Raw genomic sequence first — 26,751 nt, 5'->3', positions numbered from 1 at the left:
CAATCAAAGACTGAGTTGAGTTTAAGTTGTGGAGCAGACTATTTATATTTATCTTTTTGTTTTGTTTAGATTGAGATATGTGACATATGTTATATTAGTTTCAGGTGTACAACATAATGATTTGATATTTGTATATATTGCAAAATGATTATCACAATAAGTCTAGTTAACATCTGTCTCTAACGTAGTTACAAAAATTGATTTTTCCTGCAATGACTTAAGAATTACTCCTAGCAACTTACAAATATGCGATACAGTACTAACTATAGTCACCATGCTGTACATTACATCCCATAATTTATGTATTTTATAACTGGAAGTTTGTACCTTTTGACCCCGTTCACCCAATATCTCATATGGTACTTGTCTTTCTCTGATTTCATTTAGCAGAATATCCTCAAGGCTCGCCCATGTCATTGCAAATGGCAAGATTTTATTTTATTTTATATCTGAATAACATTTCATTGTACGTAGGTATATCATCCATCGATGGACACCTTAGGTTGTTTCCATACCCTGCTATTGTAAATAATATAGAAATTAACACAGGGGTCAATATACTTTTTTAACTTAATGTTCACATATACTTTGGATAAATACCCAGAAGTAGAATTGCTAGATTATTTGGCAGTTCCATGTCTAGTAATTGACTTCATGGCTATAGAAATAAAGTTAGAATACCATCAATCTGTTCATGTCAGGTCTGCATATATTAATCATTTAAAAATAAAATATTTGCATTCATGTACTTGAAAAAAAATGATAGCTAGTTTTACATATGTATTATGATAAATTCCAATTTTTTAAGAGGAGAAAGGAAAGAGAATCTATTTGATTTATTTCATAACAACCTTCAACTCTGAAAATAACAAAGACAGTCACATTCAGGTGGACTAGTAAAACAATTTTAATTTTTACTCAAAATATATGTGGTGTCATCAATAGCCCTTATCTTACACTTGGAAAATGGAGAATTATACAGGAAAGGAGGGAAACATAAACTATTAGATTTTAATCTCAAGTTTCAAAAATATTCAGATAAGAGAGATAAAAAATCCAGATAATTTTTCCATCATCCAACACTGTCAAACATTAATTTTCATATGCCTTCTTACTTTATAATGTATCATTTATTAGGAACAACAGTTTATTTCAGGTTTTTTCTAAATACCACAAAGGCTCCTCGGTAGTGCTACTTATTTCATAAACTGACCTGCAGCTTTATCTTCTTTAAAAAAATTCCAATCTATAAATATCACACAGCGCAAATATAAGGGATAAGTATTTTTTAGTGAAGAAATTCATAGCATTTAACAGCATAATACTGTACTATCATAGGACTGACCAAAGAATGGGTCTTCGCATACAAATTATGATATAAAAGACATCTGAAAAAAAGGAAAATAAGACAAAGAAATGCTAGGAATAAAGCTTAACTACATAAAATGCTTTTTAATTCAAACCGATCAGATCTGATAAAATTCTAAAGAAGCTGCTGAAAAGTGCTGCCCCTAACATGAACTGCAATTAGTACTGTCCGTCCTGGGAAAATCACCAATTCAGTAGCTGATTGTACGCAGAACAGAGGGCTTTGTCATTATTCACTAGGGCCCAGGCAGGCGACAACTGCTGTAGAGTTAAATCATCTCCCACCGCAAAAGGGCCACATGCTGTACATGTCCCGTTAATTCTCATAGGGCAGAGAAACACATTACAAACCTTACTTAAAATAACAAGAAATGGACATACAACGTAAAACAGTAACAACAACAACAACAGTAACAAAGCCCTGTGATGATGAACTTTGTTGTACCGAAACAGAAGGAGCTCTTCAAAAAAATGTCTTGTGCGCAGCGTCAGTGCACGCGGCATCCACGCCGCGCCCTGTGCACACCACCTCTTCAGTGCAGTGTAAGTTTCTTCTTCACAGCCGCCTGCGAGAACCTAAAGTGTAGTGAGTGTGTGCCGTGGCTGGTTGACTCACGCGGTAAAAATGAGTGGCCAGCGCCATTACACATGTTTGCCAGCTGCATATTACTCTTGGGAAATAGTCACTAGACATTTTATTAATAAGCAGTTTCTCAACAGTGAACTAGAATAAATCTTAACTGATCTCCTTGGTTTTTAGGACACTTGTTAACTTCTTGCCTCCTTTTAAAACCCCAGTATTGTTTGATAGGCAGAAACTAAAATAAATCCTCCCCCATTTTCAACTTACTTCCCTTTCTTTTCCCTAAGGTAGACCCTATGTAAACCTAAAAATGTGATAATTTAATATACAAGGTTTCTCAAAGTGCAAAATGTGTTACACATATATTCATAGGCCTCATTAAAACAGCATTTTATACAAATACAGTACAGTTTGATACCTCTACTCATAAATTATAAGACTACTTTGAAAGGTTGGCCACTTAAAGTAACCCAAATCCTTTCTTACATAAGGTTAATACAGTTGAACTGTACAAGCTTTATTCAGACCAAAATAAAGTTAAATCTTACACTTATCACATATATACATATATAATTTTAAATTCTCTTTAAATGCTTACATATAGCTGGACAAATCTCACAAACCATGAATTATCATATAGTTTGGTTTCTGATTTGCACACAAACATTGTACACAATATTTTAAAAATCTACAATTCATTTGATCTCTTTCTGCAAGATCTGCTCCCCCTGTAATTCTTTTGGAAGGGTTCTTGAGCGTTGCAGAACCACGCTAAGTTCTTCAATGACCTTTGAAGGTAGCTTATTATCTGGGTCCAAAGTAGCTTTGCTATGCCTGTCCTCAGACTTCGCCAACGTCTTCAAGCCCTTAAGGCCCTTGTGCTGCCCGAGGAAGACAGCAGGCTCCGAGTCCTCCAGACAGCTGAAGCTCCGATGCTTCCTGGTTCGACTTCGAAGTCTATCGTCCCTGTGCTCCAGGCAGTGGGCCACCACGGAGGCTCTCTCCTGCAAGGTGCTGTCCCCAGACTCCTGGTGCCCCTTTTCTCTCAGCCGCAGCTTCTCCAGTTCTGCTCTTGCACTCTAAAATACGATAATACGTCACAGGGAAAGCAAAAGTTGGCACAATTTAAAAGCTATAGTCCTGTTAAAAGTAGATGCTTCTTATATTATAGCTTATTTCTATGATTCAGGTTCTAACCTTACTTTAACACTAGTGGCTTGTCTGAATTTGTATACTGATCTGAGAACTACAAAATCAAATAAAATGTAGACTGTGGAAATTCATTTTAACATGCATGTAACATAGCACTTCAAAGATGTCTTTCAGGTTAGTTATCTCAATTGACTCCTATTTCGAACTTGCTTCTTTCAGTTTGCTTCTGCTGGGACGGGTCACGTGTCCGAACATTGGTAATGAGCACACTGTTGTACTCACGGCACCAAAAACGGGAAGTCTCTGTGACCATGTGAGTGAGGGAAATGCTCTATGCCACAGCCCCTCTTTGAGAATCACATATTAGTATATTAAATTTAATATTAATATTTAATATTAGCATATTGAAGATGCTGAGTTTTCTGACAGAAATCTATTAAACCTTTAGTTTTTCTCTCCTCTCAAAATATTTAGTGAAATCTTTCCTCCCACATAGCTAATAGAATTCCACTAATATATTTTTAAAAACACCAATTTTATATATACAAACACACACCAACTTTTGTATCAGTAGATTAGAGTACATATTCATTCAGTAAATTATAATGGCCTACAGATACTGGAAATTCATTGTCTTTACAATTGCCATGGTATAGAGGTACACTTCAATTAAAAAAGTTTTTTCCTCAATTATAGTTTCAGGTATACGTAGTGATTAGGCATTAATATACCTTACAGAGTGATCACCCCAGTAAGTCTGATACCCACCTGGTGCCATACACAGTTATTACAATGTTATTGACTATATGCCCTATGTTATGCTTTAATTCCCCATGACTGTTTTTGTAACTGGCAATTTATACTTCAAATCTATTCACCTTTTCCACCCATCTTCCCAACCCCCCTCCCATCTGGCAAGCACCAATTTGTTCTCTGTAGCTATGAGTTTGTTTCTGTTTTGTTTATTTGTTTTGTTTTTTTTTAGATTCCACATATAAGTGAAAACGTATGGTATTTGTCTTTATCTGACTTATTTCCCTTAGAATAATACCATCAAGTCCATGCCATGCAGTACCAAATGGTAAGATTTCCTTTGTTATGGCTGAGGAAATTTCCATTATACATATGTACCACATCTTCATTAACCTTTTATCTCTCAGTGGACACTTAGGTTGCTTTGATATCTTGAGTATTGTAAATAACGCCGCGACGAACATAAGGATGTATATATCTTTCGAATTAGTGTTTTAGATTTCTTCAGATAAATGCCCAGAAGTAGAATCACTTCTGGGTCATAAGGTAGTTCCATTTTTTATCTTTTTGAAACATCTCCACACTGTTTTCCACAGTGTCTATACCAATTTTCGTTCCCACCAACAGTGCACGAGGGTTCGTTTCCCATTCTCTACATCCTCGCAAACACTTGTTTGTTGATTTATTGATTGCAGACATTCTGATAGGTGTGAGGTGATATCTCATATTTTTTATTTGCATTCCCGAGATGATTAATGGTTAGCATCTTTTTGTATGTCTGTTGGCCATCTGTATGTCCTCTTTGCAGAAGCGTCTATTCAGGTCCTCTGCCCATTTTTTAATCAAAACTTTTTCTTTGGTGTTAAATTGTGTGAGTTCCTTACATATTTTGACAATAGCCCCTTATTGAATGTATCATTGGCAAATATCTTCTCCTATTCAATAGGTTGTTTTTTCATTTTGTTGGTTTCTTTCGCTGTGCAAAACCTTTTTAGTTTGATGTAGTCCCATTTGTTTATTTATTTTTCCCTTGCCCAAGGATATATATCAAAAAATAGGACTAAGAGCAATTTAAAATTTTCTGCCTATGTTTCCTTCTAGGAGGTTTACAGTTCATAGGAAAATTTTCAATTTTTGCTAATTTTGTTTTAATGCTTTTTAAACTTTCAACTTCTTTTCCCAACACTGAAATATTTTAAAACCTTCTTTGCCTATATGTTGAATCACCACATCATCATATTAATATTTACAAAAAATCCTGGCTTTGAGTTGAACTACTCATAAATATTTCATTAATTAATATTTCATGGAATTATTTTAAGAGCCTAACAATTTCTTCAGAGTTTTAGTCCATCAGCTTTCTGGTCTTAAGTATGCTAAAAACACACTGTCTCTGAAATTCTGAATCTGGGATTAGGTAACAACTATATACTCAATTATCATCCCAATTCTTTTCTGGGTACTGGTTAATGCATCTGGAAACTAACAATATATTACTTGCTTTGCTCCCTAATTGATCCTAAGGCAATGTCAGGAGAAGCTGGGGTCACAATAGGGTGTATCTACTCCTTATGTTTACTTCACTTATTCAACCTGTGTCTCCTAATCTGGGTTCCTAGGAAATCTGGCCCTTAGAATTTTAAGATGCTAGATGGGCTAAGAAATCCATAGTCTTGCAGAGCAGTTTATTACCAAGAAAACCTGTAAGTACATAATGGCAGGAGGAACAACCTCATGAGCTCTTGGAGTTTTATTTCTCCCTTTGATTACATTAGTGCAGAAGGACCAAGTAACCACTAAGATAATAAACCATTATTTTCAAAGCTATTATCTTTTAGAGAAGAGAAATATGGTAATGAGATAAATGTTCAAGGAAAGATAGGCACGGACAAATATTTTTAAAAATCTGATCACTGAATTAAAATGGTTTTAGTGTGTCAGCCCTGACTGGTGTGGCTCCGTGGGTTGGGCACAGTCCCACAAACTGAATGGTCACGGGTTCAATTCCCAGTCAGGCCACATGCCTGGATTGTGGGCCAGGTCCCTGGTCAGGGCACGTATGAGAGGCAGCCGCTTGATGTTTCTCTCCCTCTTCTTCTCCCTCCCTTCCCTTTCTAAAAGCAAATAAGTAAAATCTTTTAAAAAATAGTTAATGACCTTAATAAAACTAATCATTTAAGAGAAGTTAAAAAAATACAAAACTTAAAAATAGCGCCAGTGCCACAGGGTTATTCATAATGTTTTCTTGACAGATGTGCTATTTGTTAGGCTTTTCAACGTGATTATTCCTCATTCTTGAAGCTAATGAATTAATCAACGCACTCAATCACAGTAAGACATAGAAAGCACATGCTATAATTACTATGAAAGAAATAAAATCCTAACCTACCTCGATATTTCTCCGGGCTTCGGTTGCATTTCTCTCAAGCTGGATGGGAATTAGAGGCAAACCTCCGATCTTGGGATTTTTGGTTATAGAGCGTTTTCGTGCCTTTCCAGCTGGTGGCCGTATATCATGTTCATGCTGTGAAAACAAAATTTCTTGCCGTTGGTGTGTGACTTTATTATGTAGTGCAAACCATGTTACATAGTCACTTGGCTCCTTTTCCATATGCACAAATCAACGATGTGCTTTCCATGAAAATGCCACTGTAATTACGATATTGCCTCCAGGGGCAGCATCGCTGCAGGAGCTAAAACTCTTAAGTGAACTGAGCTTTGAGGTCTCAGTTCAATTTCTAAGTTCAAAATACCTACCTTCTGTACTACTTATCAAGCCAAAAGGGAGAAAATATTTAATAAGACTGGCAAATCCCTTTGTGGGAGGAAAATAATACACTTGTCTACATTTCTAGATCCTATAATCAAATATACATTCACATTTGCTCTCTCCCCCAAAGATGATTTTAGTGTAAACATAATAGTTGGACCTTATATAGCCCAAGTCAACCTTAGGCATGTATATCAGAAAACTTAGTTTTAATTTATGACCTTTTTAAAATGTTACTTTTTCATCTAATTGAATTTCAAAGAAACATCACCTTGTACACAGACACTTATACTGAAAATCACTGTACAACATAAACAGTGGCAATTTGTTCTCAAATTATCGACTACCTATTCTGGCCACTGAGCAATTATAGATATGACTGAGAAAAAGGTAATTTTTCAATGGGGAGAAATATCCACAGGTAAAAATATAAGCTCTTCAATGATAAATCCTTGAGATATGCATATAAGAGAAAAATCTTTAAAGATTTTTCTACTCCTCAGGGTAGATTCACTTGTCAGAAGTTGGGAAAAGCAAATTGACTTTCAGACAACAATCTGTGAAAGAAATACAAAATACCAACTACAAAATGAGCAGCTTACAGATGTTATGATGAAATGAAAAACATTTGGTAAACTGTATAGCTAAATGCCTACTTGTATTTTCCTCTGCTCTTAAGATTCAACAGATTCTTGTTCTTAGGTTGTACCCGGTATTTTAATGTAGTGTATTATAGCACAGAATGCATTTCAATAAATGTTGACAGTATACCCCTTGTAAATAGCTAGATTTTATGTTTATCAATACACATATATTATTTCCTTCAATCCTCAATAATCCTAGAGTGTAGGTCCTACTTATTACTAGACTTAATATGTATGCATAAGGTCTACTCTTGAATTTTAGGAAAGCATTAACTTTGGGTCAACAAATCTACCATAGTAAATTATGTAATACTTCAATCAGAGGGAAAGTGACAAAATTCATATTTTTATGTCATGGTTCTAAACTTGACAAAACAATTTGATATTACATAATTGGGATATTCCCAACATGTAAAGCTGGGAGGAAACTGGCTGGGAAGCAAATAGGTAATCCTATGAATTATATTTACACTTTTACTCACTGACATATAGTACATGTATTAAATGATATTTTGAGAAACCTGAGAGCAAATGCAATTTCCAAAACTATTTCTTTTACTGACATAAACAATAATGTGAACACTGGCTAATTAGGTCTCACTTAATTGATCCAAGAGGTATTCTTCTCAACAGCAGAAATCATTAGATCTAAGTAATATGTTCTGACATTGATAGGTATGTGTAAGTGACTTCACAAGTTACACTGCATGAACCATATAGCTGAGGATCATACTGTCATGATCATAACCAATGATCACATCCCCAAATCTTCATTTCTGTCTCCCACTTTCTATTTCTTTTCTTCCCCTACAGCTATACTGAGGTACAACTGACAAATAAAATTGTAAGATACTTAAGCAAATAGTGTGATGATTTGATGATACATCCATATGTTGTAAAAGGTTTCTCTCCCATTGAGTTAACACATTCATCACCTAACATAGTTTCCTATTTATTTTATTTATTTATTTATTTATTTATTTTTGGTGAGAAGATTTAAGTTCTACTCTCTTAGCAAATTCAAATTATACAATACAATGTTATAAAATATAGTCACCATGAGATCCTCAAACCTTACTCATCTTATAACTGAATGTTTTATACCCTTTTACCAACCTCTCTATTCCGCCCCCACCACCCCTGTAAGCAACCAGTTTTCACTCTGTTTCTGTGAGTTTCACTTTTTTTTAAGGTTCCACATATAAGTGATATCATGCAGTACTTGTCTTTCTTAGTCTGGTTTATTTCACTTGGCATAATGCCCTCCAGATTCATCTATGCCGTTGCAAAAGACAGGATTTCCATATATTAAAAGGCTGAGTAATATTCTACTGTGTACACACCACATTTTCTCGATCTATTCATTCATTTGTCAACAGACAGTTCAGTTGGTTCCATCCATTGTCTAGGATGAAAAATGCTGCAGTGAACATGGGGTATGCTGCCTACTTTCTGACGGTGCCTTCTTATCTTTCCAGCTAACTTAATTTTATTTCATTAATTCTAAGTATTCTTAGGCCCCACTGAGACCTTCAATCCATCTTACTTTGCACATTTCTTCCCATTTCCTTTACAGCTTGGGCTAGATTTTATGATCAATCAATATACTCACCTCCTTGTCAATATCTTCAAGTCCTGTGCTTTCTCCCTCCATCATACTCATCTGGCAAAGCCCTAATCCTAGTTAAACTAAATTCTACTTTCTCTATGGGTGTGTAGCAACACATGGAGAAACATAAAAAGATCCCTATCTACTACATATCTGCACAACTCACTTCCTTGTTTCAGACACATCTGTCATTCAGCTACTCAGAAAGGTATTCCCAAAGAACCTTTCCTCAGTTAATGCCCTTCCTTACCTCAGTTACACTGGCTTTCCTTTCCCTCACTTATTTTATTTTATCATACTAATATCTATTTGAAATCTTATCAGATTATTTTTTTTCATATTTGACAAATACTAACTGAGTATGTACTTTGTAAAAGGCATCAGGTTCTGTGATGCAGATACAGGTCTAATGAGTCCTTTCCCAAAGAGGACACATGGACTGCCAATAGACATATAAAAAGATCCTCAGTGTTACTAATTCTCAGAGAAATGCAAATGCAAATTAAAACCATAATGAGCTATCACCTCACACCTGTCAGAATGGCCATCATCGATAAATCAATTACAAGTGTTGGCAAGGGTGTGGAGAAAAGGAAACCCTCATGCACTGTTGGCGGGAATGCATATTGGTGCTGCCACTATGTAAAAGTGAATGGAGGTTCCTCGAAACATTTAAAAAATGGAACTGCCTTATGACTCAGAGATTCCATTTCCGGGAATATATCCAAAGAAACCCAAAACACTATTTCAAAAGAATATATGCACTCCTACGTTCATTGCAGAGTAATTTACAATAGCCTAGATATGGAAGCAACCGAAGTGCCAACTGCCCCTTGATAGGAGTGGATTAAAAAAATGGTGGTAGGTCAAGACACAACAAAGAAAGAAAACTACAGGCCAATATCACTGATGAACACAGATCCTAAAATCCTCAATAAAATATTGGCAAACAGGATCAAGCAATACATCAAAAAGATCATACATCACGATCAAGTGGGCTTCATTCCAGGGATGCAAGGATGGTTTAATATTTGCAAATCAATAAATATAATACATCACCTAAACAAAATGAAAGACAAAAATCACATGATCATATCAATAGATGCAGAAAAAGCATTTGATAAAGTACAACACCCATTTATGATGAAAACACTCAGCAAAATGGGAATAGAGGGAGCATACCTTAACATAATTAAGGCTATATATGAGAAGCCTGAGGCCAACATCATACTCAATGGACAAAAACTAAAAGCATTCCCCCTGAATTCAGGAACTAGACAAGGTTGTCCACTCTCTCCACTCCTTTTCAACATAGTGTTGGAAGTCCTAGCCACAGCAATCAGACAAGAAAAAGAAATAAAAGGCATCCAAATTGGGAAAGAGGAAGTAAAGCTTTCATTATATGCAGATGACATGATAGTATACCTAGAAAATCCTATAAACTCCACTAAAAGACTACTCGATATAATAAGTGAATTTGGCAAAATAGCAGGGTACAAAATAAATATACAGAAATCTAAGGCATTTCTGTCCACCAACAATAAAATATCAGAGACAGAAACAAAAAAGAAAATACCATTTACTATAGCAACAAGAAATATAAAGTACCTAGGAGTAAACTTAACCAAAGAGATAAAAGACCTGTACTCTGAAAATTACATAACATTGAAGAAAGGAATTAAGGAAGATACAAATAAATGGAAGCAAATACCACGTTCTTGGATGGGAAGAATCAACATCATCAAAATGGCCATACTACCCAAAGCAATTTACAGATTCAATGCAATCCCTATTAAAATACCAATGACATATTTCACAGACCTAGAACAAATACTCCATAAATTCATATGGAACCAAAAAAGACCCCGAATAGCAAAAGCAATCTTGAGACGGAAGAACACAGCAGGAGGAATCACAACACCAGATATCAAACAATACTACAAAGCCACTGTGATCAAAACAGTCTGGTACTGGCATAAGAACAGACATATAGATCAGTGGAACAGAATAGAGAGTCCAGAAATAAACCCAGGCCTCTATGGTCAACTAATATTTGATAAAGGAGGAAGGAACATAAAATGGAGTGAGAAGAGCCTCTTTAACAAATGGTGCTGGGAGAACTGGATAGGGACCTGCAAAAATATGAAACTAGACCACCAACTTACACCACACACAAGAATAAACTCAAGATGGATCAAAGACTTAAATGTAAGCCGTGACACCATAAAAGTCCTAGAGGAAAACATAGGCAAGAAAATATCAGATATCTCATGTAACAATTTCTTCACGGATACATCTCCTAAAGCAAGAGAAATAAAGGAAAAAATAAATAAATGGGATTACATCAAACTAAAGAGTTTTTGCTCAGCAAAAGAAAACATCAGCAAGATAAAAAGAAACCAACCATATGGGAAAACATATTTGCCAATGACATCACAGACAGGGGACTGATTTCCAAAATATATAAAGAGCTTACACGACTCAACATCAAGAAAACAAACAACCCAATTAAAAAATGGGCAAAGGACCCGAACAAACACTTCTCCGAAGAGGACATACAGAAGGTCCATAGACACATGAAAAAATGCTCAACATCATGAGCCATCAGGGAGATGCAAATAAAAACCACAATGAGATACCACTTTACACCAGTCAGAATGGCCATCATCAACAAATCAACAAGCAACAAGTGCTGGCGAGGATGTGGAGAAACGGGAACCCTACTGCATTGTTGGTGGGAATGCAGACTGGTGCAGCCACTGTGGAGAACAGTATGGAATTACCTCAAAAGATTAAAAATGGAACTGCCTTTTGAACCAGCGATTCCACTACTAGGATTATACCCGAAGAATCTTAAAACACCAATTCAAAAGAACTTATGCACCCCTATGTTCATTGCAGCACTGTTTACAATAGCTAAGTGCTGGAAACAGCCTAATTGCCCATCTGTAGATGAGAGGATCAAAAAACTGTGGTACATTTACACAATGGAATACTATGTAGCAGAAACAAAGAAGGATCTCCTGCCATTTGCAACAACATGGATGGAACTAGAAAGAATTTTGCTTAGTGAAATAAGCCAGGTAAAGAAAGAAAAATACCATATGATATCACCTAATACAGGAAGCTAAAGAACAACACAAACAGAAAAACTAAGTAGAACAAAGAGCAGAATAGCAGTCAATAGGGGGGAGGGAGAGAAGGGGGATAAGTAAGGGACGGGTTTAGTCAAAGAACATATATAAATGACTCATGGACATGGACAACGGGGAGGGATATGATTGTGGGAGAGGGGGTGGGTTGGGTGGGGGAGAGAAATGGGGAGAAAAGGGGACAACTATAATTGAAAAACAAAAAATAAAAAAATATAAAATAAAAAAAAGAAAAAAGAAAAAAAGAAAAAAAATGGTGGTGCATATATACAATAGAATATTACTCCGTAATAAAAAATGAAATGAAATTTGCAACAGCATGGATGGACCTAGACGATATCATGCTAAGTGAAATAACTTAGAGAAAGACAAATACCATATGATCTCATTTATAGGTGAAATCTAATGAATGAAATAAACTAACAAACAAAACTGAAACACTCGTAGGTACAGAGTGCAAACTAGGGATTGCCAAGGGGAGGGGGGTGGCAGACTGAGTGAGAAAGGTGAAGGGATTAAAACAGTAAAAATCAATAGTTATAAAACAGTCACAGGGATATAAACTACAGCATAGGGGATACAGTTGATAATAGGGTAATAACTGTGTATGGCGCCAGGTGGGTACTGGAAATATCCAGGGGATCACTTGTGAAGTATGTGGTTGTTTAACCCTATGCTGTGCACCTGAGACTAAAACAGTAAACTGTAATTGAAAAATAAAATTAGAAAAAAATGACGGACAGAGTCCTTACTCTCATGAAATTAATGTTTTAATAGGAAAGATAGAAATGAAGTATCAAAATACACAAATGCTTTTTACTGAGTGCCACAGTGTTGAAGTACAGGGTGTTAAGTGTTCCTATAGGAAGGTCTACCTGGAGAATAAGCAAGTTTTTCTGAGAATGTGACATGTAAGCTGAATCCAGAAGACTTCTGAGGCAGGGGTGAGGATGGGGATGGTATTAAAAAAGTATTCCAGGCACCAGAGAGACTCATTGTAAGGACACTTACTCTTGACTTTGTGTGTGTGTGCATGTGTGTGTGTCTCTGTGTAATGACGTATATATTAACAAAAGGACCTTTGTGTTTATATTAATCTTAAAATGTGGAATGAGCAAGGACGGGCAACTGGGCTGAGTGTCCACAGCTGCGATGATAAAGGACGGGCGAGGCGGGGAGAAATGACTTGGTCCTGAGAGCAACTGCTTCCCAGATATTTATACTTTGATTTTAAACTACAGAGTTGGCTGACTTCAATTAAAAAAAAAAAAAAAACAAGATAAAATTTAGTTGCATCACTAAGAGACAAGGTAACAATCTTCAACTCTGTAGTTCCAATTCTAGGAAAATACTTCAATTCTAGTTTCTTAAAGTAGGACTTGAATGCCTGAATTATTAAACAGTCACACAAAAAAGAAGAAAAGTCTCTAAAAGTTAGCAACCAGTCTTTTTCCGCAAATGTATTCCCAGGTAGCAATAACCGTGTCAGGCTGAGAAGAACAGTGTTTATTAACCACTGGAGAGGATAATAAATTAAATGAACAGAGAAAATGGTTTTCAAAACAAATGACTAGATTGGGGTGTAAATTAACTTCTCCTGTAAGAGAAACAGGGAAGTACATCCTCAGTAATAGAGAGTGGCAACTTAATCGTTACTAGTGAATTTCAATACTCTTGTGGGAAGCATTGCTAGGAATTCAGCCAGACAAGGTTGGGGGGAAAAACAATTCTCCTAATGGGACTACTGGACCTCTCCCCCTCCCCCCGCACAGTGAGTCCTCCTCCAAGAAGGATACTAAATGAGGAGTTTAGTATATGTGTGGGCCTCTGGCACCTCTGGGTTTTTAAACCACTAACTAAATGCATGGTCCTGAGCAAATGATGGGAACTTTGTTAATCTTTATTTCCTCATCTATAAGCAAAGTCATGCATAGTTTGTTGCAAGGAATAGACGAGTTAACTCTTTTTGAAGCTTCTAGCAAATAATAAGTATTAAAGAAATGTAGGTTCACGTCCTTGTTTGTGACAGGTGTGACAGGCAGGGCGGGGAGAGTAGGTGGTCACAGGGAAAACAAAAAGGAAAATAACACATTTTTCTAAACGAAGATCAACGGGGGCCTCCACCAGGATGGCAGGTTAGACACCCATCAGTCCCATCCGCTCATCCTGATGCAGGACACCTCTCCTGGGCTGAGGAGCCGCTGGGTGGCAAGGAAGCCTCAACTCAGACAGTAACCTCTCTTTCAAAGAGTAAGAGACAAATCTGGATGCTTGTCTGTTTAAAAACATATAAATGAGTAAATAAAAGTACATGTGTAACACTCATTAAACATTACTCGAAAATCCGCACCATTTCTTATACACCACTGTTGCACTTGACTGGACAGCAAGAAAACAGCCCTCTTACCTGGGCGATGAAGACGCTGGCCATCCACTCCGTCTGAGCATGTAAACTATCACAGCACAGGTGCCTGCAAAGCAACATTTACAAACACATAAATCAGGAAGACTATTCTCCAGTGTATCGGGGCTCAAATGATCAGAAGCCCTTCATGTTTCTCCAGTTAATGACGTAATGCAATCGAAATGGGAGTGTTTCAGTACAAGCCGCTTCAGGCTTCTGTTAAGTATACAATATCAAAACAATGGTGTACATATGGTATTTTAAACAAATTATAGCTCAGGTTTTGATAACTGCTGAACAATGATCAGTGATATTTTTGGAAAGGCAGAAAGGTCAGTCTCATTTGCTTTTTCAGGTGCATGATGGGTAAAACATCTTTTTCCCTAGAAACTCCCAGCCTAAGAAGAAAAATATGCGCGTATTTTTGTAACAGATTTTTTTAAAGGCTTATATGGTCTCCATCATTATGATTATAAGCATTAACATCCCTAAGACTCATGAAAAATAAACTAAATTTAAAAATTGCCTGTGTCATAACACTGATTCAGTCATCTTTTATTGAGGGGGGACCCCAAAAAACTGGGCAGAAGAATGGAGGCATGTCCTTGAGGATATGGGGTATGGGTGGGTCAGAGAGATCATGAAGAGGCACACCTTGTAAGGTGTGGTGATTGATTAGGCTAGAGGCAGGTGAGAGAAGGAGACAGCTAGTGTAATCTCTTGTTGGAGAGTGGCTAGATCCTGGTGACATCAGTGGAATACAGTACATACATGTAGAGAACAGGTTTGAAACCAAGATTTTTTTAGCGGGTTCTTATCCTTTGCTTAAAACGGCATTTGCCTGCTTAGCCCATAAGAACCTGGATTCTGTACTCACAATAACTAGGAAGAAATCAGTTACAGTTTCTCCTGAGCGGTATTGGCAATTAGGATCCATGGGTTTGAGACAGACCTAACCCTGAAAGCAAATATATTTTCCTCTTCCTATACTCTTAGTATTTAGTAAAGATTTTAACTTCACTTAGGTGAAACATCCCTGTCCATAGCTCCATCTGCCAAATCCCAGCATTATTCATTTACTGAAGTTATCATGAATACATCAAATCCCGAAACTGCCAGCTGTTAACTTACCAGTGGTGCTTTTCGGAATATGCTGTCAATCCCCAACTGCAGCACAAGAGAAAAAGCAAACACCAACATATTAAAAATGATACATTTTACAAGCCTGAAAACAGGATCAGATGCTAAGGAGGTGATGTTTAATGGCAGAAATGCATAACAGAGTTGATACACACAAGTGATGATTCCACGGGTATGACTTATATAGAGGGAAATGATAAGTGTTGAAGGATTTAGCTAAAAATTTAAATATGATGAAGGGAGACAGGGCGAAGGAGCCCTGTGACACTGTGAGGCAGTGGGGAAAATCTCTTAGAAGATAGTCCTGGCTGACTAAAACCAGATGTCTAGGACAATTGACAAAATAAGATACTATACGTCAGACCTGCTGATGGTGTGAAACATTAACCAGGTGTCTAGGACAATAGACAAAATAAGATACTATACGTCAGACCTACTGATAGTGTGAAACTTTAAACAATGTGCCAATTGCAACACAGGTATGTATATGTGTTGGGCTTATAAATTAAGCATGGGGGCAAAAGCAAGAACATTTTCAGAATCTCAAATCATATATAGTTCATTAAAATGAAGTTTCATGAGATGAGGAGTGTAAGTACAAACGTTAATTAGTTAATCAAACTAATCGGTGCTAAGAAAGTACAGTGTAAACCGAACACTGGGTTGATTCAAGTGTGACAGAGGGACATAATGGTGAAGTAGGGTCCACTTCCTCTCTGCCATCTATGTGCTGTGGATTTACTACCAAATTCAGCAAAGCCAAAAGGGCCAATTATAGAGCCAGGAGGAACAAGACATTTAAAAACCCAGGCATCAGGAGGCTGAGAGCAGCCATACATGTATCTTCCTGTGGGTAGACTTGCTTGAAACATGCCTTGTGCTCCCAGGCTGTGACAGAGCTAGGAACAGGAGGTGGAGAAATGTGTGTGTCCTCCAGCAGACAGGGCCTTCTGGGGGTTTCCTGGTGTACAAGGGGGGCATGTAATCCCCAGGAGCTGGCCTTGAGTGTGAACATCATCCCTCCCTAGCTACACACACAGGGTCTCTTGATCTAGCAACTTAGGAAACTTGTCTAAAGCTTAGTTTATAAAAAGTTAAGAGTAATGCCACCAATCCCTAATTCCTTGAACAGACACATTTTCCTGTAACTTTTTCAACCACTTCCCTTTCAAGCTTTACCTTGTTGGAGGTTTCATTTTCTTTTTCACTCCAAGGTAAAACTTCATTGAACTGAGAGAAAACATTTTGTCACATTTGCTACTCTGTAAGGACAACAAAATAGTACATCATTAAACAGTCTTCCTCTACTGAAACATCTGGAAAATGATAAAAGAAAAACAGTAACTCTGTACCCTGCTGGTTCTATCAGATGGAATAATCCCGGGGGAGTGCAAGGATCCCTCTGAACTGAGGGATAAGGGCTGCAGAATTCAGTGCTGTCTTTCTGGTCTCCTATGAGCTATAAACACAAAGTAGGAAAACTACTAAGACCTGTTTATGGCCACCCATGGAGGCTTCACTGCTAGAGAAACACAGGGAAAGTGGTCACAGGGTGTGGAGAGCTCAGCAGATGCTGCCAAAAAGGGGGTCCACAGAGCCTTGGAGATACGCCTCACAACTCTCTCTTCATCGCACGTTAGCCGATGTTACTAGGCTGGTCTTTCTTTGCATGTTGCCAAAACAGAACAGGGAAGTGCCACACACTTCAGGTTGCCACACACTTCAACTATGCAAGCAATGCTTAACTCACGTGATTTTAAAATTCAATATAAAAACAGTGCCTCTAGGTCCTGCTGTCAGTCAGCATTTGAAATGTCGAGGTAATATTGCATACACCCATGTGACCACCACCAAAAACTGGATAGAGAACAGTTACTCCCAACATTCTAGGAAGTATCCCCCTGACTCTACCTCATCACAATTCCATAGCAATCTTCTCCATGTCCCAGGCAGACACTCTCTGATTTCTGTCACCATTAATGGTTTTGTCTCATCTTAGATTTCTTATGGACACACTCATGGTACTAATTTGTGTCAAGCTTCTCTTACTCAACAGGGAGTTCAAGAGCCATCCATGTTGCTGCATACATTAGTATTCACCTCTTTTACTGCTGAGTAGGATTCTACCACGTGAATGTATCATTATTATTCTGATGATCACTTGGAATGTTTCCAGGTTGTAGCTATTACGAATAAAGCTACTTATGAACATTCTTGAACAAGTACTTTTGTGGCCATAATACCTAGCAACAGAGTTGCTGGGTCATGGGGTCGATGTACTAATATATTTATCTAAAAACTGACAAACACTTCTACACAGTGATTGTGTGATTTTACCATTCCATCAGCAATTTATGAGTTTTAGTTAATCAACATTCTTGTCAACATTAGGTGTTGTTACTGATAATGATTTTAGTCATTCTAGTCAATTTTAGTCAACTTAAAGAGCAAAATAGTATCTCAGAGTTTTAATTTACATTTATTAATTTCCATTAGCTAAACTCAAGCCACCTTTGCCTTAGGGCATGACACATGTCAGTCAACTTTATGTTGATTTATATACTAGTTTATGTAACACATATTAGACTTCTCTTTAGGACTTAAGTCATTCTCTGCTGTAAAAAATATGAGGTTCTCAGAAAGGCCATATATGGAGTTCTCTGCTGCGTTACTGAGTGCATTAATGTCATATCCCACAGGCTGAAGGAAAGCAACAGCTTACTATGCATTTTATTTTATTTACTACAGGCCTTCACTTCCAAGAGAGAGGGCTGGGAAAGATATAAAACTATAAATGTTAGTATCCACACAAAAACCCAAATGCTACATATACAAATACCTTCTGATCCTTGTAAAGAAAGAGATATCCATCTCGTAAAACACAATACCGATCTTGAAATTTATTTCCAGATAGTATTTTAGACGGTTCTTCCTTGACTTTCAAGGCTCCCTCTTTGATACTTCCCAGGGTCAGTCTCTCTGCAAACAAAGTACATTACTTTTGTAAGTCAGGTACATTTTCATTTATTTGGAATAGAATACAAAACACTTCTCTATCTGCAGTTTTGATATTATAAGTAATAACTTGTTTTACCATTACGAAGCCTATGGTTAATTTCTGGGAATATCATATGTCAGGGGCATGTTGGGGAAGTCATAGACCCACTGACTGGATCTACTTGTATCTATTTATAATATATAGGCCTGCCTATGCTGTTCCATTAGCACTTTTAAAAAATACATGGTTAGTCTCACTGGAGATGTGCTGTGAGTATAAAATATACATCAGATTTTGAAGATAGCATAAAAAGGTAAAAATCTCACAATTCTGCCATGTTGGTTCCATGTTGAAATGATGTATTTTGGATAGGCTGAGTTTAAATAAAATATATTCAGAAAATTAATTTATATATATATTTTAGTGTGGATACTAGGAAACTTAAAGTTACATAATCAGCTTGCATTATATTTATTTTAAACACCACTCGTATAAACAATGTAAGTACACAGGTAAATAGGAAAACCTCTATTAGAATTCTGACACAGGAATCCGGGAATTTTGAAGGCATTAGAGAAATTCCTGCCAATATGAAACAGGTCAGGGTAAAAAAGACAAAATGGCTAAGGCACAGCATTTAACATCAATTTATATTTCATGTACAATACTGTCATTGTCCCACGCATAGGAATCATTTTAACTAATTCTATTAAGAAAACACTTTTTGGTAAGAACACCAAATTTGTGTTTGCAAAACTTTATTAATATACCCTCCAGTCTAAAACTTTCTCCTTGAAATCCAGACAATAATCAGCTGCCTACTTAAGAACTGAAGTAGAGTGGAAAGAAGGGAACACTGAAGTGAAACAGCCATGACGCTGTCATTACTGTGTCAACTGCTGCTTTTCCTACGGAACAGGGGTAATGACACCTGTCTTGCAGACTGTTGGGAGTCCTCATAGTAGGTGATACCCACAGAAGATGCAGAGTGGGGGCACTCTAGCAAGACTAGGACCTTCAGCAATTTTTTGGTGTTAAGCTGATACAGTTTTAAAATATTTAGGCATAGATTCTGAAATTTATAGAATAAGTTGAATGATTTTAGAAAGACCTCTTAGTCTTAAACCAAATAATCTCTTGGTTTGGGGAAAACCTTACTTATACAGAAAATAGTGCTCAGATGTTTACAATTATAATTAGCATAAGAAAAGACTTTAAAAAATAGAAACAGTTCCTTGCAATACAAATACAAGCATGGAATGACTACCTGGAACCAAAAATCCCCAGGATTCATCACATCATGGATCCTAACCCCAGGTAAACAAAGGTAATTGACAAACCCCAATAGTTTTCATGATACACAATTCTGGCCACAGACAATATTCTTTCCGTTACACAGTCATACTAAAATAGGTAATTTTTAGGTAGTCTATGACTTTAAAATAATTTCTGAATAACATACTGCTAAAATCATCTTCTGGCACAATTTACTAAATATTCATTTCCATAGAAAAATATTTTAATGATGTTTTATAGCTAAATAACTTATACTTAAATTAAAAATAACAATTTTCCAATTAAGACTTAAAGACATTTTTTAATACAACTAAAGATCAAGAAAAAAGTAAACATTATATAAAACTAGTATACATTTTAGATTTTTCAAAATGTTCATATATTTTATATTATGTGATTTGCAACTTTCTGAAGTAGAGAGTACAGTTAATATAATCTCACTTAATAAATGAGAAAATTGGGCCTCACAAAGGTTATGCTACAAGGTTAGAAAGCAACTACACTAGAATCATAGTTCAGGTCTCTTAATGACTACCATAGAATCCTGTCTTTTATACTGAGACACTTGTAAATAATGGCTATAATTACCATGATCACCACCATTGCCACCATCAGTCCAGGTGCCTTTCTTGACCGCATGCACTGTTTTAGGCACTATATTTCCTAAAACTTACTCCTTTGATGTTTTCTTGCAAGCTTTCTGATTGTTCCTTCACATACACTAGTCATCTCTTGATACATCCATCCCTTAAATGCAAATGATATTATTCTATTCTCAGCTCTCTAATGTTTTTTAATTAATGAATTATTTATTTATTTAATTTTAATTTTAGTTTTTAGAGAGAAGGGAAGAGAGGGAGAAAGAGAGGGAGAGAAACATAGATTGTATACTCCCCACCCAGGGACTGAACCTGCAACCAGGGCATGTGCCCTGACCAGGAATTAAGCTGGAAATCTTTCCCTCTGCAGGATAACATCCAACCAACTGGGCCATATGGGTCAGGGCTAATGTGCTTGACGTTAACAGGTAAGCTGCATGATCTTGTGTGCTCTCAAGGCTAAAACCATGCCCAACACAACGCGCTCCATAGCTTTCTTTGTTCCCTTCTAGACTTCTTACCCTTGGACACACCTCAGACATCTAACACCCAACACATTCAAAATGGAATTCAGTGACCCTACCCCTATGTCACCGCAAATAGTAACCTCTTCTATCCTCTCTTCCTTAATGACTCAGGAAGAACCCCAAGCAAGAAACTGAGCAGTACACACAGCTGCCTCTAGAATAATACAGTGCTGGCTTCCTTTAGAAAACATTCCCTAACCACCTAGACAAAAGGCAGCACATGCCGTTCTGTGAAATTTTGTCAGTAACTTCCTCAATTACAAAGTGTTTTACTTATTTATATTTTTTAAAAAGTTTACTCAACATATACTTTCCGTGAGTAAAAGAATAAGATGGAATCTTATGGAAAAACAAGACATACAAGAAACACTAAACAGGAAATGCTATTTTCTTGAACAAAAGACATTCAGTGTTAGAAAAGGTGTCAATAACCATCTAGCTGAACCACTTTTCTGTGCCTGAAAGCTCTCCAAAAACATAAATATCCCAGCCTATGTAGTCATTGATCATATGTTGTGTTTGTATTTATATTTAAATAGTCTTCATACAGTTTATTTTCTGGGATTTTTCTGGTGGGTAAAAATAATGTTTAAATTTTCCAGATTCCTGAATGAAACAGAGTGTTAACAGAAAGTTATCAATTGTTTTTCTTACTACCAAATTACAATATTAGAAGTCAGGACATTCATACTCTATAGTAAATATCAAAGATTATCACCAATTTCCCCCAAAATACTTCCACTTTAAATGGACTAGATCTTACCACCAACTTTTAAACATCTTTGGATTTAAAATGCTTTGATGAAAGCCGTCGGCAGCCGTCCATCTCGAGAGACGATGGTGTAGCTTCTTAAGAGTCTATCTGCACCGCCGAGAATGGCTGTGCAGTCCGACTCGGGAGTGACACGGTATCTGTCTCCTCCCGTGTTGAATCGACATCTTGCGATGACGCTGGAGTGTCCTCTCCAGTGGAGCTGAAGCTACAGAGCCTGGGCAGGGTGATATGGAGGGTCTGCTGTTGCCCATGCAGCAGACCCCCCCTCTCTTCGCAGCTGAAGGGTCCAAGGGAAAGACGGAGTCAATACAGCTTGGCTTCAGGTGCGCCGCAGGAGTTGCCGGTGTTGACTACAACGTCAAACCGCCTTAGGGACTCCGGCTCCGGATTTTCTGTCGGGGTTTACTCCCTTAGCCTTTCCCCTGAAGAGTATGCCGCAAGGCAGCGGAGGTTTTTTGGAGTCAGAGTTTTCCTTCTCTGATGTGCCCTGACTGGAAGATCGAACCAGCGACACTTAGCTCGCAGGCCGACGCTCAATCCACTGAGCCAAACCAGCCAGGGCTTTGATGAAAGTAGAATGTACATTATTTTAGCTAGATTATGATTTACAGGCTCATACTATTACTGTTGGGATTTTCTTAAGTCAGTTGATAGTGGGTAGCTCAGCTTTTCAGGTCTGAACTTGCCAGAAGCAGCTGCATTTTGAACTATTTGATTCTAATGCAAATTTAATTCCAAAGCATCTGTCATATGCAGCAATCTAAATTTAGAAACCCATAGAGATCTGCATTTGAGTTACATCTTGTATCTTAAAAGTATTTCTTTCCCATTGAGATCATTAAAATTTGATTCCTATATATCACATTCTATTGGGGTATTTTTAAAGAACTTTAGCACTTAAAAATAAGACTTTAGAGACATAAAATTATTTATTCTGGAACCTTACAGAAGCTATCAATTTATGCCTTGCTTGTGATAAAGATGTTCAAACAACTCAATATAAAAGATAATGATAAAATATGGTATAATAAGATTAGCTATGACAAAGTCTAAATAGCAATTTTAATGAAGTTTTATTCTCCTATCTCAATGTCTCAGTCATAATCCATGGGGTAAAAAAAAAAAATTGAGGACTATTATCTTTCTTTTCAAGTTAGTTAACTCCTCATTATAATAATGACAATGGTACCAAATGTTTCTAAGAAATCAAATGCTGCTTTTGAAAAGCAGAGAATTGATTTTTAAGTAGAGGCAACAGAAAATCCATTTACTCTAGTATACTCCTAAAATGTTACCTCATTACCTTAAATGAATGAGCAGAAATCAAGTGTTGGCTGATTCTAAATCTATTCCTACTGTGATGTCTACATTTTAAATTGTTCAGATAAAGTGAGGAAACAGAGAAAATTAAAACTTCTAAACCCCCAAACTTATTTGATAAAAATTCATTTAGCAAGAAGGTGCTGAAAACATAATATCAGTCAAAAGTATATACTTAGAATTTATTACATAAAATAAAAAATATACAATTAATGAAATGCAAGTCGTGTGTGTATGTGTGTAGATATAGAGTTGGGATAGATATAGATACACAGTATAATTTGTAGCAACTAGGTGTTAAGTATGAGGAGACAGAGTGCAAAGGATGTGTTAATACTACTTTATGTTTCTTTTTTATCATTGTTATTCTATTACAGTTGTCCCAATCCACCCCATTTGCCCGCCTCTGCCCATCCCAAACCCCACTCCCAGTCAATTCCCACACTGTTGTACATGTCCATGGGTCATTCATACATGTGCTTTGACTACTCCCTCCCCTTCCTCTCTGGTCACTGTCAGTCTGTTCCGTGTTTCCATGTCTGTAGTTCTATTTTGTTCATTAGTTTCCTCTTATAAGTGAGATCCTATGGTATTTGTCTTTCATCGACTGGCCTACTTCACTTAGCATAATACTCTCCAGTTCCATCCATGTTGTCCCAAAAGGTAGTTCCTTTTTTCTTTCTGCTGTGTAGTATTCTATTCTGTAAACGTACCACAGTTTTTTGATCCATTTATTTATGGGCAGTCAGGCTGTTTCCAGCACTTGGCTATTGTAAATAGCACTGCTATGAACATAGGGGTGCATAAATTCTTTTGAATTGGTGATTCAGGTGATTAGAGTATATTCCCAGCAGTATAATTACTGGGACAAAGACAGTTCCATTTTTGATTTTTTGAAGATATACCATACTGTTTTCCATAGCGGCTGCACCAGTCTGCATTCCCACCAACAGTGCACTAGGGCTTCCGTTTCCCCACATCCTCGCCAGCACTTGTTGTTTGTTGATTTGTTAATGATGGCCATTTTGACAGGTGTGAGGTGATATCTCATTGTGGTTTTAATTTGCATCTCTCTGATGGCTAGTGATGTTGAGCATCTTTTCATGTCTATGGGCCATCCGTATGTCCTCACTGAAGAACTGTCTATTCAGGTCCTTTGCCCATTTTTAAATTGGATTGTCTTTCTGGTGTTCAGTCCTGTGAATTCTTTATATATTTTGGATATCGGACAAGGGTCCAATGTATCATTGGCAAATACGTTCTCCCATTTGGTCAGTTCCCTTTTCATTTTGATGATGGTTTCCTTAGCTGTGCATAAGCTTTTTAGTTTGAGGTAGTCCCATTTATTTATTCTTTCCTTTATTTCCCTTGCCCTAGGAGATATATCAGCAAAAATATTGCTATGTGGAATATATAAAATTGTTTGTTTTCCTCTAGGACTTTTATGGTGTCACTACTTCTATTTAAGTCTTTTATCAATTTTAAGTTTATTCTGGTGTATGGTATAAGTTGGTAGTCTAGTTTCACTTTTTTTGCATGTACCAGTCTTGTTCTCTCAAAACCATTTATTGAACAGGTTACCTTTACCCCATTGTATGCTCCTGCCCCCTTTGTCAAACATTAATTGACCACAGAGACATGGGTTTATTTCTGGGCTTTCTATTCTGTTCCATTGATCTATGTGTCTGTTCCTATACCAGTACCAGGCTGTTTTGATTACAGTGGTCTTGTAGTATAGTTTGATATCAGGTAGTGTGATCTCTTCAACTTTGTTCTTCTTTTCAAGAATTGCTGAGGCTATTTGGGGTCTTTTTTGGTTCCATATAGACTTTTGAAATATTTGTTCTAGATCTGTGAAATATTCCATTGGTATTTTAATAAAAATTGTGTTGAATCTATAGATTACCTTAGGTAGTATGGACATTTTAATGGCATTAACTCTTTCAATCCATGAACACATTATATGCTTTCATCTATTTGTATCTTCCTTCATTTCTTCCTTCAGTGCTCTGTAGTTTTCTGAGTACAGGTCTTTTACCTCCTTGGTTAAGTCTGTTCCCAGGTACTTTATTTTTCTTGTTGCTATAGTAAATGGGATTTTTTTCCTAGTTTCTTTTTCTGGTATTTCAGTTGGGTGTACAAAAATGCAATCAATTTCTGAATATTGACTTTGTATCCCACTATTTTGCCAAATTCACTTATTAGATCGAGTAGTTTCATGGTGGAGCCTATATGGTTTTCTATGTACACTATCATGCCGTCTGCAAATAATGACAGTTTTACTTCTTTCCAATTTGGGTGCTTTTTATTTCTTCTTCTTGTCTGATCACTGTGGCCAGAACTTCCAGTAGTATGTTGAATAAGAGCAGTAAAAGCAAATACCCTCATCTTGTTCCTGATCTTAAGGGGAAAGCTTTTAGTTTTTGCCCATTGACTATAATGATGGCTGTAGTTTTCTCATACATGGCTTTTTTTTTATGATGAAGTATCTTCCCTCTATTCCAATTCTGCTGAGTGTTTTTATCATAAGTGGGTGCTGGATTATATGAAATGCTTTTTCAGCATCTATTGATATGATCATTTTTTTCTGCCCTTCAGTTTGTTTATGTTGTGTATTATATTTATTGATTTGTGAATATATTGTACCAATCTTGCATCCCTAAGATGAATTCCACTTGATTATGGTGTATGATCTTTTTAATATATTGCTGAATCCAGATTGCCAATATTTTGTTAAGGATTTTAGCATCTATGTTCATCAGAGATATTGGTCTGTAGTTTTCTTTCTTTGCTATGTCTTTCCCTGGTTTAGGAATTAGGGTGATACTAGCCTCATAAAAAGTTTGGGAGTCTTCCCTCTGTTTCATTTTTTTTTTTTTTTGGAATAGTTTAAGAAGGTCAGGAGTTAGTTCTTCCTTAAAAGTTTGGTAAAATTGAGCTGTGAAGCCTTCCGGTCCAGAGCATTTGTGTGCCAGGAGTTTTCTACTTTATGTTTCAAAAAATATTAACACACAGACATTTCTTACTAAGAGAAAATGTGGTTGCAACCAACCACCCTTGTTTCAAACTCAGCTAATTTCCACTGAGCCCTAGGATAGAATAAGAAAATCTTAAGTGAAAGAAATCTTTAACTTTGTTCCCCTTCTGCTGTAAGAGCCATGCATTTCTAGGATGACTCCAATTTTTCTAACAAATTGACAGAGAAATCACATTTGATTTACTTTCATTATTTTCATTTTCGATCCCGGTTTTAAGGAGTAGTGGATGTACTGAATGGAGCAATAATTCTGAAGTAGGTGGTCACTGTGATTGATTTAAGAGACATTTGTCAAGACAGAGACAGAGTACTGAATATCTAACCAGTCTAAAATCTACCGCAAAGTATATCCCATAAAAAGTACTTATAAGCACGAGGTTGCTGCAAGACACAACTATAGGGCAAAAAATCATGAATTAAGAAATTAATTCAAAAAACAAACAACAGGCCAGAGCTGATTTAAAAGGGTATTCTTAAACTCACACAGGTAGAACAGACTATAATGAAAGAGATTATTCTGATTTGACAATCTAAATATAAATCAAGGTCTAATTAAAAACATGTATAAAATGTTACTGGCTAGAAAACTTTAAAGAAGTATTTTAAATATTTACTTCATAGGTA

The 26,751-nt window shown here is 36.6% G+C and overlaps 1 protein-coding gene across 1 annotated transcript in view; it reads right to left on the bottom strand.

Moving 5' to 3' along the window:
* Positions 1-1,771: 1,771 nt before the first annotated feature.
* The window catches only part of ARAP2 (ArfGAP with RhoGAP domain, ankyrin repeat and PH domain 2), a 145,361-nt gene continuing 120,381 nt past the window's right edge, over positions 1,772-26,751 (bottom strand). The window contains exons 27-32 of the mRNA XM_090266994.1: positions 18,415-18,554; positions 16,755-16,837; positions 15,567-15,602; positions 14,439-14,502; positions 6,246-6,380; positions 1,772-3,030 (exon numbers count right to left, since the gene is read on the bottom strand). Coding sequence (XP_090123120.1) covers positions 2,647-3,030; positions 6,246-6,380; positions 14,439-14,502; positions 15,567-15,602; positions 16,755-16,837; positions 18,415-18,554 — 842 coding nt within the window. The 3' untranslated portion in view covers positions 1,772-2,646. The remainder of the gene's footprint in view (positions 3,031-6,245; positions 6,381-14,438; positions 14,503-15,566; positions 15,603-16,754; positions 16,838-18,414; positions 18,555-26,751) is intronic.

Source organism: Furipterus horrens, unplaced genomic scaffold (genome assembly GCF_987537825.1).
Source record: "Furipterus horrens unplaced genomic scaffold, mFurHor1.1.pri manual_scaffold_2, whole genome shotgun sequence".
NCBI classification, from domain to species: Eukaryota; Metazoa; Chordata; class Mammalia; order Chiroptera; family Furipteridae; genus Furipterus; species Furipterus horrens.
The sequence above is the reverse complement of the archived record's forward strand: the minus strand, read 5'-3'. Positions and strand labels throughout refer to the sequence as shown.